The following is a 12,615-nucleotide window of genomic DNA, read 5'->3' as shown; positions in this document are numbered from 1 at the left end:
GGGCGTTGCATATAGGACCCAATTGCGAGACAAAAAGATACGGGCGTATGAGACACTTCTAGGAAATCGGTATCTCAGGTACTGTTACTGCCGCAGTACTCTGTAGAACGCATGCAAGTCCGGCCCTGTTCCGGCGCTGTGCCGGGGGCGGTCCGCGACGGGACGCAGCATCCTGGATGGTGCTCGATCACCAACAACTCTACCACGGTTATGCTCATATGGCTCCCCAATGATACAAGAGTTATACAAGAATTAGGGTCACCTTTGACGTCTGCTCCAGTGCGCTCGCTTACCTTAGTTCTGGATTACTATGGTGGACATGTTACGAAGGAAGTCCATCGCACCCAGCTCTTGTGACACTTTAGAACTAGTATTCTGTGACAAATCGTTCAAGCTTCAGACACTCGTTCCGCAGCTTCATCACCGGGACGCGCGTCGACAGCATAGGTAGAAGGCGGATATGTTGCGATTCGCCTGGATTGAGGATGTTTGCGCAGGATTAATGCTTATGATATCCATTGGAGGCTGTGGTGCTCTCTCCTCGCATACTAGTATGGTGCGGTGTTGATATCTCTTATAATCTTCACCCTGTCGTCTTACATCCATTGAACCCGCCTGTCTCCTTGATCACTCTTCTCAGTTGCTGTGAAGTCCCTTATATGCCTCATTTTCGGTACAGTGTCTCACTTCGCACTTCGCACTTTGCACTTCGCGGACCTGTGCGGTGCATGACGTAGAAGTACCGATCGGGCCCGTGAGTAAAGCGGCAGGAGAAAAAGCAAATTGTCTCATCACGTGACCACAGTTCGAACCCCTCAAAAGCGAGAGGACAACAGGCAAAAGGCAACAAGCAACAAGCAACAAGCAACAAGGTCGACGCGGGCCGAGTTTCTGATCGAGAAAGCATGAAGCTTAGCATTGACAGATATGGAGACACTGGAGATGCGCAGAGTCCAGATTCATTATATTAAATGACATACAACGATAGTATGGGCTGACTATTGGTAGGAGGGGCAGGCCAGCCCAACCACCCACTGCACCCCGCCTGAATCAGCAAGCAGCGCTCTGTCACTCCCCGAAAGCTTACCTAGGTACATATTGACTTAACTGGGCACATTGGTTCAACGCCCTGGCAATAATCCCGAGCATCCCGCACTCCAGCCCCTTCTGCTGCGTCTGCGTCTGCGTCTGTTTCTCTCGCATTTCCACGTCTGAGCATCGCAGAACTCACTACGAGTGCTTTGGGATCATCATCTTCATTGTCGAGGTCACCGTAGAGCAACTGAACAGTCGCTCTGTCGGCCCTCTTTCATCCCCTTCACCTTCACATTCATCTGAATCTTGAAGCTCCTTTTACGGCCGAGCCAGCCGATTGCACTCAACGTCACCCCGCCGCCTGCCGGTTGCTTATCTAGCGAACCGCATGCAAACTCTTCAAGGCGAGATACTCTTCGCATTTGACCTAGCACGCCGCTCAAACATTGATCCTGCCATCTAACGATCATCCTGCCCGTCCGGGTCTTCCCAAGCCGAGATTGATTACTGAAGAACGGCATAATCAAATAACACCCTCAACAGCATTGTCATCCAGGACGCAGCAGAGCTACGCAACTGCCGACAATTGCTCGCTACCCTCCTTCGTTCACTTGGACTGCAGCTCTACGCAATAGCCAATACGCTTTGACAGCTGTCCGCCACCATGTCTGTCCTCAAGAAGCTGACCAAGAAGACAAATACTGGGGGCAGTGACTCCCCCAGAGCCAGTTCAGAATTCTCGCCTGTCTCGCAAAGCCCCGGCCCTCCCCGCCGTTCTCTAGCACATTTCTTGCATCTGGGCGAAAAGGACTACACCTCCAGCGAGAACGACTCCGACTTGAGCGACTTGGATAGCGATGGACTGAGCAAAAACGCGCAGAAAAGGGCCCTTATCAAACAAAGAAAGCATGAACAACGTTCAAGGCTGAGCCTCGAACATCGAGATGACTCTTCCGAACGCGCAAAACAGAGGTTGGAAGAAGCCGCGAAGACCGAGACTGAAGAGATGAAGGCTCGCTATGGAGACCTGCCGTTGATGCAGTCGACCACTCGCAACACTACCCATCGCATTGACCTCAATACCGTCACTGAAGAGATGCAGGGCCAGGAGATCGCCTTCCGCTGCAGACTGCACAATGTCCGGAGAATGGGTGCCAGGCTGGTCTTTCTCGTTTTCCGACAACAACTGTCTACTATCCAAGGCGTCCTTGTCGAACAGCCAGGCAAGATCTCTGCACTCATGGTTCATTGGGCGGAGCATTTGCGCACCGGCAACGTGATGCTCGTCAAAGGAGTTCTGCAGAAGCCAGAGATTCCTGTAAAGTCGGCTTCCATTCACGATTTGGAGGTCAAGGTGACCTATTTGCACATTATTGTCAAGCGAGATGAACCTGGTACGTATTGGTGTTCTTGCGACGTCGACCTTTGATGCTGACTCTCTTCCAGTGCCGTTCTCCGTCCAAGAGGCAGAACTGACCATCTCCGATGACGAGCACCCGATTGAAGGCCGTCACACTTTGATCCCTGACCGTACCAGGCTGGCTAACCGTATTATGGATTTGCGGACTGCCACTTCCCAATCGATCTTCCGCATCCAAGCCGGTGTGGGAAATATCTTCCGCACTAGTCTTGACGACCTACGCTTTGTGGAGATCCATACCCCCAAACTTCAGGGTGCTGCCACAGAATCCGGCGCGTCTGTGTTCAAAGTCAACTACTTCGGACGCCCTGCTTTCCTTGCCCAGTCTCCTCAGCTTGCCAAACAGATGGCTATCGCCTCTGACTTTGAACGCGTTTACGAAATCGGTGCTGTCTTCCGAGCCGAGAATTCAAACACTCATCGTCACTTGACAGAGTATACTGGCCTCGATCTGGAGATGGCTATTGAAGAGCACTACCATGAGATGATGGACGTCATTGACAACACTCTCAAGACCATTTTCAAGGGAGTATACACCAAGTATCGCCGAGAAGTTGAGATTGTCAAAGAGCAATTCCCTAGTGAGGATCTTGTCTGGCTCGAAGAAACGCCTAGAATTCCCTTCAAGGATGCGGTACAACTCTTGAATGATTCAGGCTGGCTGAATGAAGACGGAGAGCCGGTCTCCCCTCTGGAAGATCTGGCCACTCGAGATGAGATCCGGCTCGGTGAGGTCATGAAGGAGAAGTACAAGACCGACTACTACATCTTGGACAAATTCCCGAGATCGGCTCGACCTTTCTACACCATGCCAGACGCGGAAGATCCAAGATTCACCAACTCCTTTGATGTCTTCGTCAGAGGCCAAGAGATCATCTCTGGAGGCCAGCGTATCCACGAGGCAACCATGCTCGAGGACAATATGCGCCTAGTCGGCATTGACCCCGATGACATGGCTGAGTACATGGAAGGCTTCAAATGGGGAGCCCCTCCACATGCAGGGTGTGGTGTCGGCCTTGAACGTATCGTGATGCTCATTCTCAAGCTCGGAAACATTCGGTTGGCCTCGTTGTTCCACCGTGACCCTAAATCATTCCCGCTGAAGCCTGTGGTCGAGAAACTCCGACACCCGGAAGCCGATACCCTCCACCCCATTTGGCGCAGAGAACGTGGGCGCGAGATTGCCGTCGAGGATCGGCAGATGCCAGATCTTTTCGACCTCGTTGCCAACTATGGTGATGCCACGGCGACCTCATGGGGCGACGCAAGGTACAAGATCTGGCGTCACGCAGATACTGGCGCTGCAGTGTCTTACGTGCCGGTTGGCCATTACGCCATCCTACCTGGGGACCCTCTTTGCGCCCCTAGTCAGTACTACCGTGTTGTTGTGGCCTTCCTTCAGTGGCTGAAGAAGGAGACTCACCTGAAACCAATCTGGATCCTGATCGGGCCAGAAATGGAGGAAGTTCTCGGCGAGCGATTGGGCTGGAAGACACTTTCTTGTGTCGCCGAGGAACGTGTGGATCCTCACAAGAAAACCGCCGAATCGGACCCTGAAGTCGCCAGGAAGATTCGAAAGGCTCAGGCCGAGGGTGTGAAGATCACCGACTTGGATCACAAACATCCGGTCCCGGAAAGTATCAAGCAACGTGCAAATGCGAGAGTCAAGGATTGGCTCGCGAATCGCAAAGGTGCCCAGATCCATCTTTCCAATATCGATCTATTCCGAGACGAGAAGCACAGGCATTACTACATCGCCGAGGATAAAGAGGGTACCCTCTGCGGTATCGCAGTCATGGCTGAGATCGCCCCCAGTCGGGGTTGGCAAGCGAAGTACACCCTGGACTTCCCAGGAGCACCATCCGGTACGATCGAGTACGTTACCACTCACGCCTTGAACGCGGCTGCCAACGCTGGCATCAAATCCGTCACCTTCGGCGGTGGCGCCGCTGCTCATCTGACTCCAGGTCATCACATGAGCGGGGCCAAGGTCAAGGTTTTGTCAGCCACGTACGATGCCATTATCAAACAGTTCAATTTGATCAGGAAGTCGGAGTTCAGAGAAAAGATGGGTGCCGTGGCCGACCCCTTGTGGATTGCCTACCCACCTCATGGCCTTGGGTCCAGGGGCATCAAAGCAATCATGCGGTAAGTGCTAATATGCTACGTCTTCACGAGCATGGCTAACAACGAGAATAGATTCTTCCAAGACGAATAGTTGTCACGACACTTTCCTACGCTTAATGTGTCTCTACATCCGGTCCGTACAGCTTCTCAACTCCACTGAGGTGTGTCAGTCGAGCACGCCAGATCAGCGTGATGGAGTTCAAAGTGTCTGAAAAGAGACATGTCAGCCACACTTTGTATTTCAACAATGCTCCTCCTCGTTGGAAGCCTCGTGGTGTGGTCAAGGGGACGTACTACCCGAAGCTGAACATGGTGGGATGAGACTACTGCGCAGAGCCTAAGGTCAGAGGAGTTTAGGATGTGTTCAGTGCGCGTGGTTGGAAGGAGGGAGGATTGTTGGACTGAGCCCATGGATGTTCCCTCGTTCTGGTCAGCTTGAGTTCTGATAGAGATACCACGCCCTTTAGCACGTGCATTGCCCAATGAGAAATCTTGTTTTGTCCTTTGCCTGTCCTTTTGCGTCCTTGTGGTCCTGGATCCTGCTTCCCGATGAAAGTGGAAGCAAGACGTGTGGGCGCATCCTTGTCTGGCTTCCATGCTGTATACAAAGAGTCGAGATGAAGATGTCAGTTTAACTTTGAGATCCGAATGGTCTTCCGCTATATTATACGCGGCCTCCTTAATAGTCATTGCAAGCTGCCGCCTGTAGGGTGGGATGTCACAAGAACGTATAGATGTATTTGTTGAAGTTTATCGTCGAACAACACATACACCATTTTCGATTATTTAGTGCCAAACAGCCCACCGGGTTCAAGTACAGACACACACATATTGTGCATTCATGTATCTCTTCGCAGGCGGAACTTCCAGGCAGGCAGACCCGCTGGGAATGTAAAGGCGTATGTCAATGTATCGTCAAGTCATCCTATCATGAGGTCGTCGTCTTCTTGTGCACACACTCGGTTCGCTCGTGAACCTTCCGTCTACGACAAACCCAATTCTCATGAAGTCGTCTTCATCCGCCCACAAGTCGCGCATGTCCACCACTGACTCTCCATCCAGGTCCCGCATCTAGCACAAGTCCAGCCCATGGGTTTGGCCTGCGTCTTCGACCTGGCCTGAGACTCTATTCGGGCCAGAGCATCGGCGGCGGGAAGACGCGGTTCAAGCGCTGGGTGTGTCGTCCGTGGGTTCGCCTGCGATTGTGCGGTCGTGGTGGACCGACTCTGATTTGAGCTCGAAGTAGAGAACGGTCGGTGCGGAGGAGAATGTTGGCCTAGGTAAGAGTAGATTTCCGGTCGTTCGGTGCCGCAGGCATCGCACATCAAATGTTGGATAGGATTGATGAGCGTGCAGATTTCACAGGTCCATGTTTCTGGATCGGACTGCTGTGGTTGCGTCGTCGTCGTCGTCGTCGTCGTGGGGCGTACTGACGAGTCTGGGGGTCTCCGTGCAGGGTTAGATATGGATGTGCGCTGCTTTTCCTTGGGTCCTCTCTCGGCTTGCGCCTCAAGAGCACGAGAAGCCTGCAGTTGTCGCTCGATCTGGATCTGCTGCTCCCTCAGCGCTGTGGCATCAAGCGGAGCGGGCTGGATGCTTGTGCGCAGCCCTGGCGGAGACATAGTGCCTTTGACGCCGGCCGGGTTCTCCTGGCTTGGGGGGATGTAGCCTTTGCCGAACAATTGGCATTCCTCCTCCTGGATCAGATCTATGAAGGCCTGCATCAGAGCGGCATCATTCTCATCTTCCTGGTTGGCCTTGGTGGTCGTTGTTTTCTCTCTACTCGTTTCTTCCTGCGCGATCTGGGTTCCCTTGTCCGACCCGCTCGCACAGCCACGCTCGATGCGCAATCGCTTCTCGGCGGCGGCGGCAATGATCTCCCTCGCATTCTGGCCTCGCAGGATCCCCTGGCCACCCAGTTTCTGACCGCTTCCCTTGGTGAGGTCACGTCGTCTCTCCGCCGCGGCGCGCGCCTGGCGCTTGATTTCACTCAGCGGGACCCGTCGCCCGCCTAGTCTCTTGCCCTGCCCAAGGAAGCCCTCGCCGGTATATCCCTTCCTCAGGAGCGCCTCGTGCTCGTCGCGGAGCTTGTCCCACAGAGCGTTGAATGCCTGGTCGTGAGGACCGTGGACGATATGCGCCAGCTCGTGCAGCATGGTATCGACAACGTTCTCTAGCGGCAGAAACTGCCTTTCATCCCCGGGATATCGAAGGCGGAGGCAGATCTCCTGGCCCCGATTGACGTTCAGGCCAAGTAGATTTGCTTCTGACGGGTAGAATTCGGTGAGTGTGCCAACCCGCCAGTTTCGGAGTCGCATAATCGGTTTCACCATGGATGCGATCTTCTTGAGCATTTCAAGCGCATCGCCGGCCCGAGGCTTGGCTGACATGTGTTGGAACTGGTCGACCAGAGGGTCTAGCTCGGTCGGCCGTGTGACTGACATGGCGAACACTTTTGGAATAGTGCGTGGCAGGTTGAGTATAGGAGAGAGCAGAAGAGATATTGTGAGTGTTCGAACACTAGAGGGTAAGAAATGAGGAAGACGCAGGGTATCCCGGTCCACGCCTCTGAATAGAATCGCGTCTCAACAAGGGCTCTGCGTGATCGCTTGAGGTACGGTGTTTTGGTATTTTGCTTGTCACAGTTGCCCGCGATGAAAGGAGACGGAACAAAGGCTCGTTTGGACTTTGTAAAGCAAGCAACGCAAATAAGCCAAAAGTCACGCACTCACGCTTAACAACGCCTGCTAATGCCGCCGCAGAATATGCCAGAGAGCAATCTCTTGTCACAGAGATCATCTCTGTGTAGTTGTAGCAAGTGAACAAGGATTCGTAATGAATCTCAGCCTGATGAGGCGTTTGCACGTGATGAGTAATGCCTGCACGTGACCAGCCTCCCTCCCTCCCCCTCCTTCCGGATTGGTCAGTGACAGACGTCGGTTCCCGTCCACACTACTACTGGCAGTCCAGCGACGCAAAGGCCGACAGGGTCCTGACCCTCATGCCACCGGCTACAGCTCGACTTCACCCATGATACTGAAGCCTGAGCCTGAGGTCTATGCCTAGTCGACCATGACCAGCGACGACCAACAATTCCTAGACCTGGTAAGTCAGTCTGTGTGTACACGTTGCCCAGATTGCCCGCTGACAGGTGTTCGCCGCTCAGCTCGCATCCGTCCCGCAGGACATGGCACACTACGGCAGTCGTATCGCCGACTACATCGAGAAGCACACGAATGCACTAGCAGCGGATATCCGAGATGCCATCGACCACGCAAGCTGGATCCCTGACTCTCTGCGGCCTCCTCGACAACCAGGCGGAGGCCCCGGCACCTTCTTTGCGCGCCCGCCGCCGCCTCCACAGGGTCTCGTTGAGAAGACTGGGGCGTGGATATCCCAGAACCGCACGGCGATCGCAGTAGTGGTGGCGTTCGCGGGCACGTCGATATACCTGATCCACCGGCGGAAGAAGGAACATGCACGAAAGAGAAGGGCGAGGAAGTTGCCAAATGGGGCCAAGAAGGAGATTGTGGTTCTGGCGTGCTCGACGTTCCACGACCCCTTGACACGGTCGTTGGCGCTGGATCTCGAGCGGCGAGGCTACGTCGTCTATGTCACCGTCTCGTCGACCGAGGAAGACTCGCTGGTCCAACAGGAAGCAAAGGCCGACCTGCGTCCGCTCTGGATCGACCTGACTTCCACGGTCCCCAATCCCGCGGTCGACGTGCATCCCAACTTGGAGCCGATCCGCGAGTTACTCAAGAAGTCATCCTCACCCGCTTCGTCACCGCACCGCAATCGCTCGGCGCAAGGTTCCTCGATGGGGAACATGACGCTGGCCGGAATCGTTGTGTTCCCCGGATGTTCAGGATACCCGGAAGGACCTCTGGCGCTGCTCCCACCCAGCGACCTGGTCGACAGCATCAACACACGCCTCGTCTCTCCAGTCTTGACGGTCCAACAGTTCCTCCCACTCTTGGCCAACCACAGCACAGACTCCAAATCTCCTTCATCCATCGTCATCGCCTATCCTTCCATCCCGAATTCACTCGCGCCTCCACGCCAAATCCCAGAATGTCTCGTGGCGTCCTCCCTCTCGGCGCTCGCGGCATCCCTAAGACGAGAAATCCATGCCGCAAAGGCGAACATTACCGTTTCGGAACTTAAGCTCGGAAACTTCGACATGGGCTCCGTCGCCTCCTCTCGGACAGTGTACAACAACGCCTACCACCATCACACCCCGGCCAGCAGCACTAGCCCTCACTATCAATCAGCAGCCTCGGCATCGTCGTCTTCAGCCATGACGCATTGGCACTCTTCCCAACGAGCCGCCCTGCAACGCAAGAGCCTCGGCCAACGCAGTTTCGTGCGCGGCTCGTCGGCCCGAGAATTCCACAACGCCGTCTTCGACGCCCTTGCTCCGCCGCAGACGTTCAAAGCATTCGGCCGCTTCGAGTGGACTGCCTCTCAACGGCCCCAACTCGTCTTCGTCGGCAGTGGAGCCAGATTGTACGATATTGCCGGACGCATTCTGCCGAATGGCCTCGTGGCATATATGATGGGCTATCGAAAACAAGCCGATGAAGAGGCTGGCCGTGGACTGGGCAGAATGTTTCATCCAAGGACCGAACCGTCTGCTACGGAATCGGGTTTGGCTTCAAGCGAAAGGGGAGCTGGAGCTGGAGCTGGGACCGGCACCGGAACTCCTACTGCGGCAGCCCAGTCTAGTACGTGGGGATTCGGCTCTGTTGGCAGCGAGAGCGGAATCTGGGAAAAAGTCTAAGTCTAGTCCTCCGTGCCTGTATAAGGGACGGCGTTTCGCCTTGGTCTTTCCCAGCACGAAGCTCCTCTTGCCCGGATGAGCTTAATACTGCTCAGAGCCCCAGTGAACATGCAAGCAAAGCGTGGGTTCTTGGTCAGGGACAAGTTCTAATCTGGAATCTGGAATCTGGAGGTCGCTGCCATATTTGTCTTCACTCATTAGTATAGTTGTTGTCGCTTTTATGGACCTCGTTATGTATTGTGTACGAACGACGAAATGAACAAATGATTTGAAACACGGATCAATGCCACTTCCTCACCAAAGTGCTCACTTTGTCTTCGTCGCTCCAGTTTTATTCCATTTTGATCACTTGAGATGATGAACATCTGAACTAATCTTGATTCAAACCCTCTCTGGCCGGCAGCACAACAGGCATTCCATGTTTTGGTGCATGGACTGACTCCAGACACCAACTATCTTGACAGGCAAACAATGACTCCTAGTAGTAGCGTTCGCTGCACCTGCACGGGGCGGTCACATGTAATCGTCAAAGAATGGACAGACGCCAAACGCAGCTTGACAAACGCAGGTTGACACTGTGTATTCACTCCTGCGTGACGGCAACGGCGGCGTGGGAGAGTGAAAGCCTGAACATGAAGCTGGAGCTGTTCTCAAGGGTCAAATGTGAGTCTCATCAAACGCAGGACCCTGACATTAACTCCCAAGAGGGTGCCAGTGGCAAACGCAAACAACTGGCCATGGGCAAGTGACGAATGTAGAGAGGCATGACTGGGTGGTGTCGCTTCTCCAGTTCAACCACGGTTGGATATTCTACCCTGGTAGAGCTGTGACCACTGCGTTTGGGACCGCTGGAAGTGAGTGAGTGAGAGCGTATGGAATACTCCGGTTCCATGTACTTCAATCACTGCGCTGGTCCTTGGTTTGAGATTCCAGTCAGCTGCTCGTTTGGGTGAACTCGATTTCCTTCTATATTCCTACCAGTTCAGACAGATCAGCTGGCTTGTAGATTCCCTGGCCACAAGTGACATACCCTCCCGTGATTTGAAGGGAAGAGGGCGAATACCTGCCTCATTATCTATAAAGCTTCATATACTTCCTCGTTTGGTATGAGCGACTCACCTTGGCAACATTTCTCTTGTCATCATCAGACGCCTGCCAGCTGATTAGCCATCTTTGAAAGGACTGGCCGAGTTTCTTTGTGGTTGTTCTCAACAAGTGGTGCACTAAGGAGCTTCAGCTGGCGCTCGCTGCAACCGCGTAATGGCATTCACGTCGTCCACGACCGACTGGTTTGGCGGCGAGATGACAATGAGCCAACACAGACAACCACAGCAGTCGGTCTTCCGAGAGCCGAGAATGGCAGCATTCTTCATTTGCAGCTCTGAATACCCCAAGGGGAAGATATTCCAGATCGAGAAGCCATCCGAAATCTCCCTGTTGCCGCCCGTGGCAATCAGACGTCCAGCATTTCCTGACATGAGAAAACAATCTATGCAAATGCTCACACCATGTACCCTCTTTGTACAGTACTCTTGTCCCCAGAAATGCCGCACAATGGGCATCTGCATCCACTACCAGTTTGTGATTGGGTGCCGGAAATGCCCTGACGGGCTGAGGTGTGCATTCTGTGTGCAAAGCAATGTCCAGCAGGTATGAAGTCCAAGGCCGGATACGCTCTCTGAACAGGACATATGACAATAAACCTTCTAACTGAGTAACATAGGCAATCGAGGCATGCCGTAAATGTCCTTTGCACCAGAACCCTGCTCAAGCCAATCCAATCAGTAACCGACCAGAGGATTTCCTGGCAACAGATAAGCAGAAGGATGTCTGCGATGAGATGCTAGCCAGATCACTGGCTTGTGACTGGAGTAACATGCCTGTGCCTCCCTTGAAACAGAAGGCTGAAGATGTCATGGATCTCCTGCCCTACCACAGAGAGAGCACGCCTAAAAACTTGCAAGACGTCAGAATGCTCGAGACAGTATTCGAGGCCGACTTCCAGGCCCAAGTAGAGACAGCTAGCGCGCCTGTTCAGGGGTCCTACAACTTCGGGATTGGCCCTTGGGACATGCAAATCGGCCAACTGCAGAGACCATTTGGTCAGCGAGGTTGAGGACGATAAGAGTTACAACCTTCCCGAAAGGGTTGTGCCGAATAGTTGAAGGCTTCATCTCTCATCTGCTCCGTCGACTTCCAATTGTTGCAAAAAGGTCACTTGGAGTGCAGGCTCTTCTACCGGAAGCTGGTGTCGACCGCTTTGTGAGAGAGATGAAGACCGACAAGCCCGACAGACTCCACTTTGCAGAATGTCTTGTCACAAGTTGTTGAAGCATAGCACCGAGAAAGGTTGTCAAGTGTTCTGCTTGCCAATCCGCGGCACTGTTCTCGAGTAATTAGAAGAAGCAAACCACAAGCATGATCTTGATAAGCTGTCCTATCGCCTCTGAAGACGTTTCGTTGTTTTTGTGTTCTCCTAAAGCTTTTCAGTGTCCTTGCTTTGAAGATATCCTCGCGTTCGTAGGATATACACTGGATTTGAGCGACGTTAGCTGGCGGCGTACATAGACAGGCTGTTTGTGGATAGAGGACAGTCCAGCCTTCATCCGTCAGTGGAACGATCAAAGCGTGGAGCAGTCTGCTGGCGCGACGCAGCACACATTTGAAGGCGTCAGTCAAACCACAGAAGTTGCACGGGCAACGCTTACCATGGATGGTGGTCACGACCTGCATTCAAGAAAAGCTGCATGGGACCAATAACACATCAACGACGAGAGTCATCTAGTGCAAGAGGCAAGATCCCATACAATCTGTTGTTGGCCATCTCCGCTGGATGTTGCAAGCTCTCTGCCCACTCTGTAAATAGTAGTAGAGCAAGTGATACCACCCACCTTACCTTGTGCTCGTGGCGTCATCCTCAGATACCAAATGTTGGCCTGAATGCCCGAAGTCTGATAGCATAGAGGATAGCACTTAGACCTTGCCTCTGTATGGTCATTCTCACTGCGTCAAACGCCCACAACAAGACCAGCGTCTCCATCGCATTGCCGGTGGAATCATTTCAATCAGCATCACTAGAGTCGGATTAGAGACGCCGGCGACATCAAATCATCGTTGGCAGCACAGTATCAAATCTGATCGAGATATGACGGATGCGATCGGTTGACTCTTTCGCCAGACAGAACGCCTGTTTGTTGTCACCCAGGCTACCTCGTGCGGCCTGGCGCTCGTCAAGCAAGCTGAGACTCTG

At 53.5% G+C, this 12,615-nt stretch overlaps 4 protein-coding genes across 4 annotated transcripts; 3 read left to right on the top strand and 1 right to left on the bottom strand.

Annotated features, from left to right (window-relative positions):
• Nucleotides 1–1,699: 1,699 nt before the first annotated feature.
• On the top strand, nucleotides 1,700–4,607 carry A1O1_05270 (aspartyl-tRNA synthetase; the record flags this gene model as incomplete). The annotated part of the gene is made up of 2 exons (XM_007726156.1): nucleotides 1,700–2,429; nucleotides 2,482–4,607. The coding sequence occupies 2 exons, from the start codon at nucleotides 1,700–1,702 to the stop codon at nucleotides 4,605–4,607; spliced, it is 2,856 nt and encodes a 951-aa protein (XP_007724346.1).
• A 976-nt stretch (nucleotides 4,608–5,583) lies between these two features.
• A1O1_05269 (uncharacterized protein) lies at nucleotides 5,584–7,026 on the bottom strand (the record flags this gene model as incomplete). Its single annotated transcript, XM_007726155.1, has 1 exon — nucleotides 5,584–7,026. One exon carries the CDS (start codon nucleotides 7,024–7,026, stop codon nucleotides 5,584–5,586), a length of 1,443 nt encoding a protein of 480 aa, XP_007724345.1.
• A 743-nt stretch (nucleotides 7,027–7,769) lies between these two features.
• A1O1_05268 (uncharacterized protein) lies at nucleotides 7,770–9,365 on the top strand (the record flags this gene model as incomplete). The annotated part of the gene is made up of 1 exon (XM_007726154.1): nucleotides 7,770–9,365. The coding sequence occupies one exon, from the start codon at nucleotides 7,770–7,772 to the stop codon at nucleotides 9,363–9,365; it is 1,596 nt and encodes a 531-aa protein (XP_007724344.1).
• Nucleotides 9,366–10,625: 1,260 nt separating this feature from the next.
• A1O1_05267 (uncharacterized protein) lies at nucleotides 10,626–11,481 on the top strand (the record flags this gene model as incomplete). Its single annotated transcript, XM_007726153.1, has 2 exons — nucleotides 10,626–10,886; nucleotides 11,089–11,481. The coding sequence occupies 2 exons, from the start codon at nucleotides 10,626–10,628 to the stop codon at nucleotides 11,479–11,481; spliced, it is 654 nt and encodes a 217-aa protein (XP_007724343.1).
• Nucleotides 11,482–12,615: the final 1,134 nt, after the last annotated feature.

The sequence above is a fragment of the Capronia coronata genome (genome assembly GCF_000585585.1).
Source record: "Capronia coronata CBS 617.96 chromosome Unknown acBCG-supercont1.4, whole genome shotgun sequence".
In the NCBI taxonomy this organism is placed as follows: Eukaryota; Fungi; Ascomycota; class Eurotiomycetes; order Chaetothyriales; family Herpotrichiellaceae; genus Capronia; species Capronia coronata.
The sequence above is the reverse complement of the archived record's forward strand: the minus strand, read 5'-3'. Positions and strand labels throughout refer to the sequence as shown.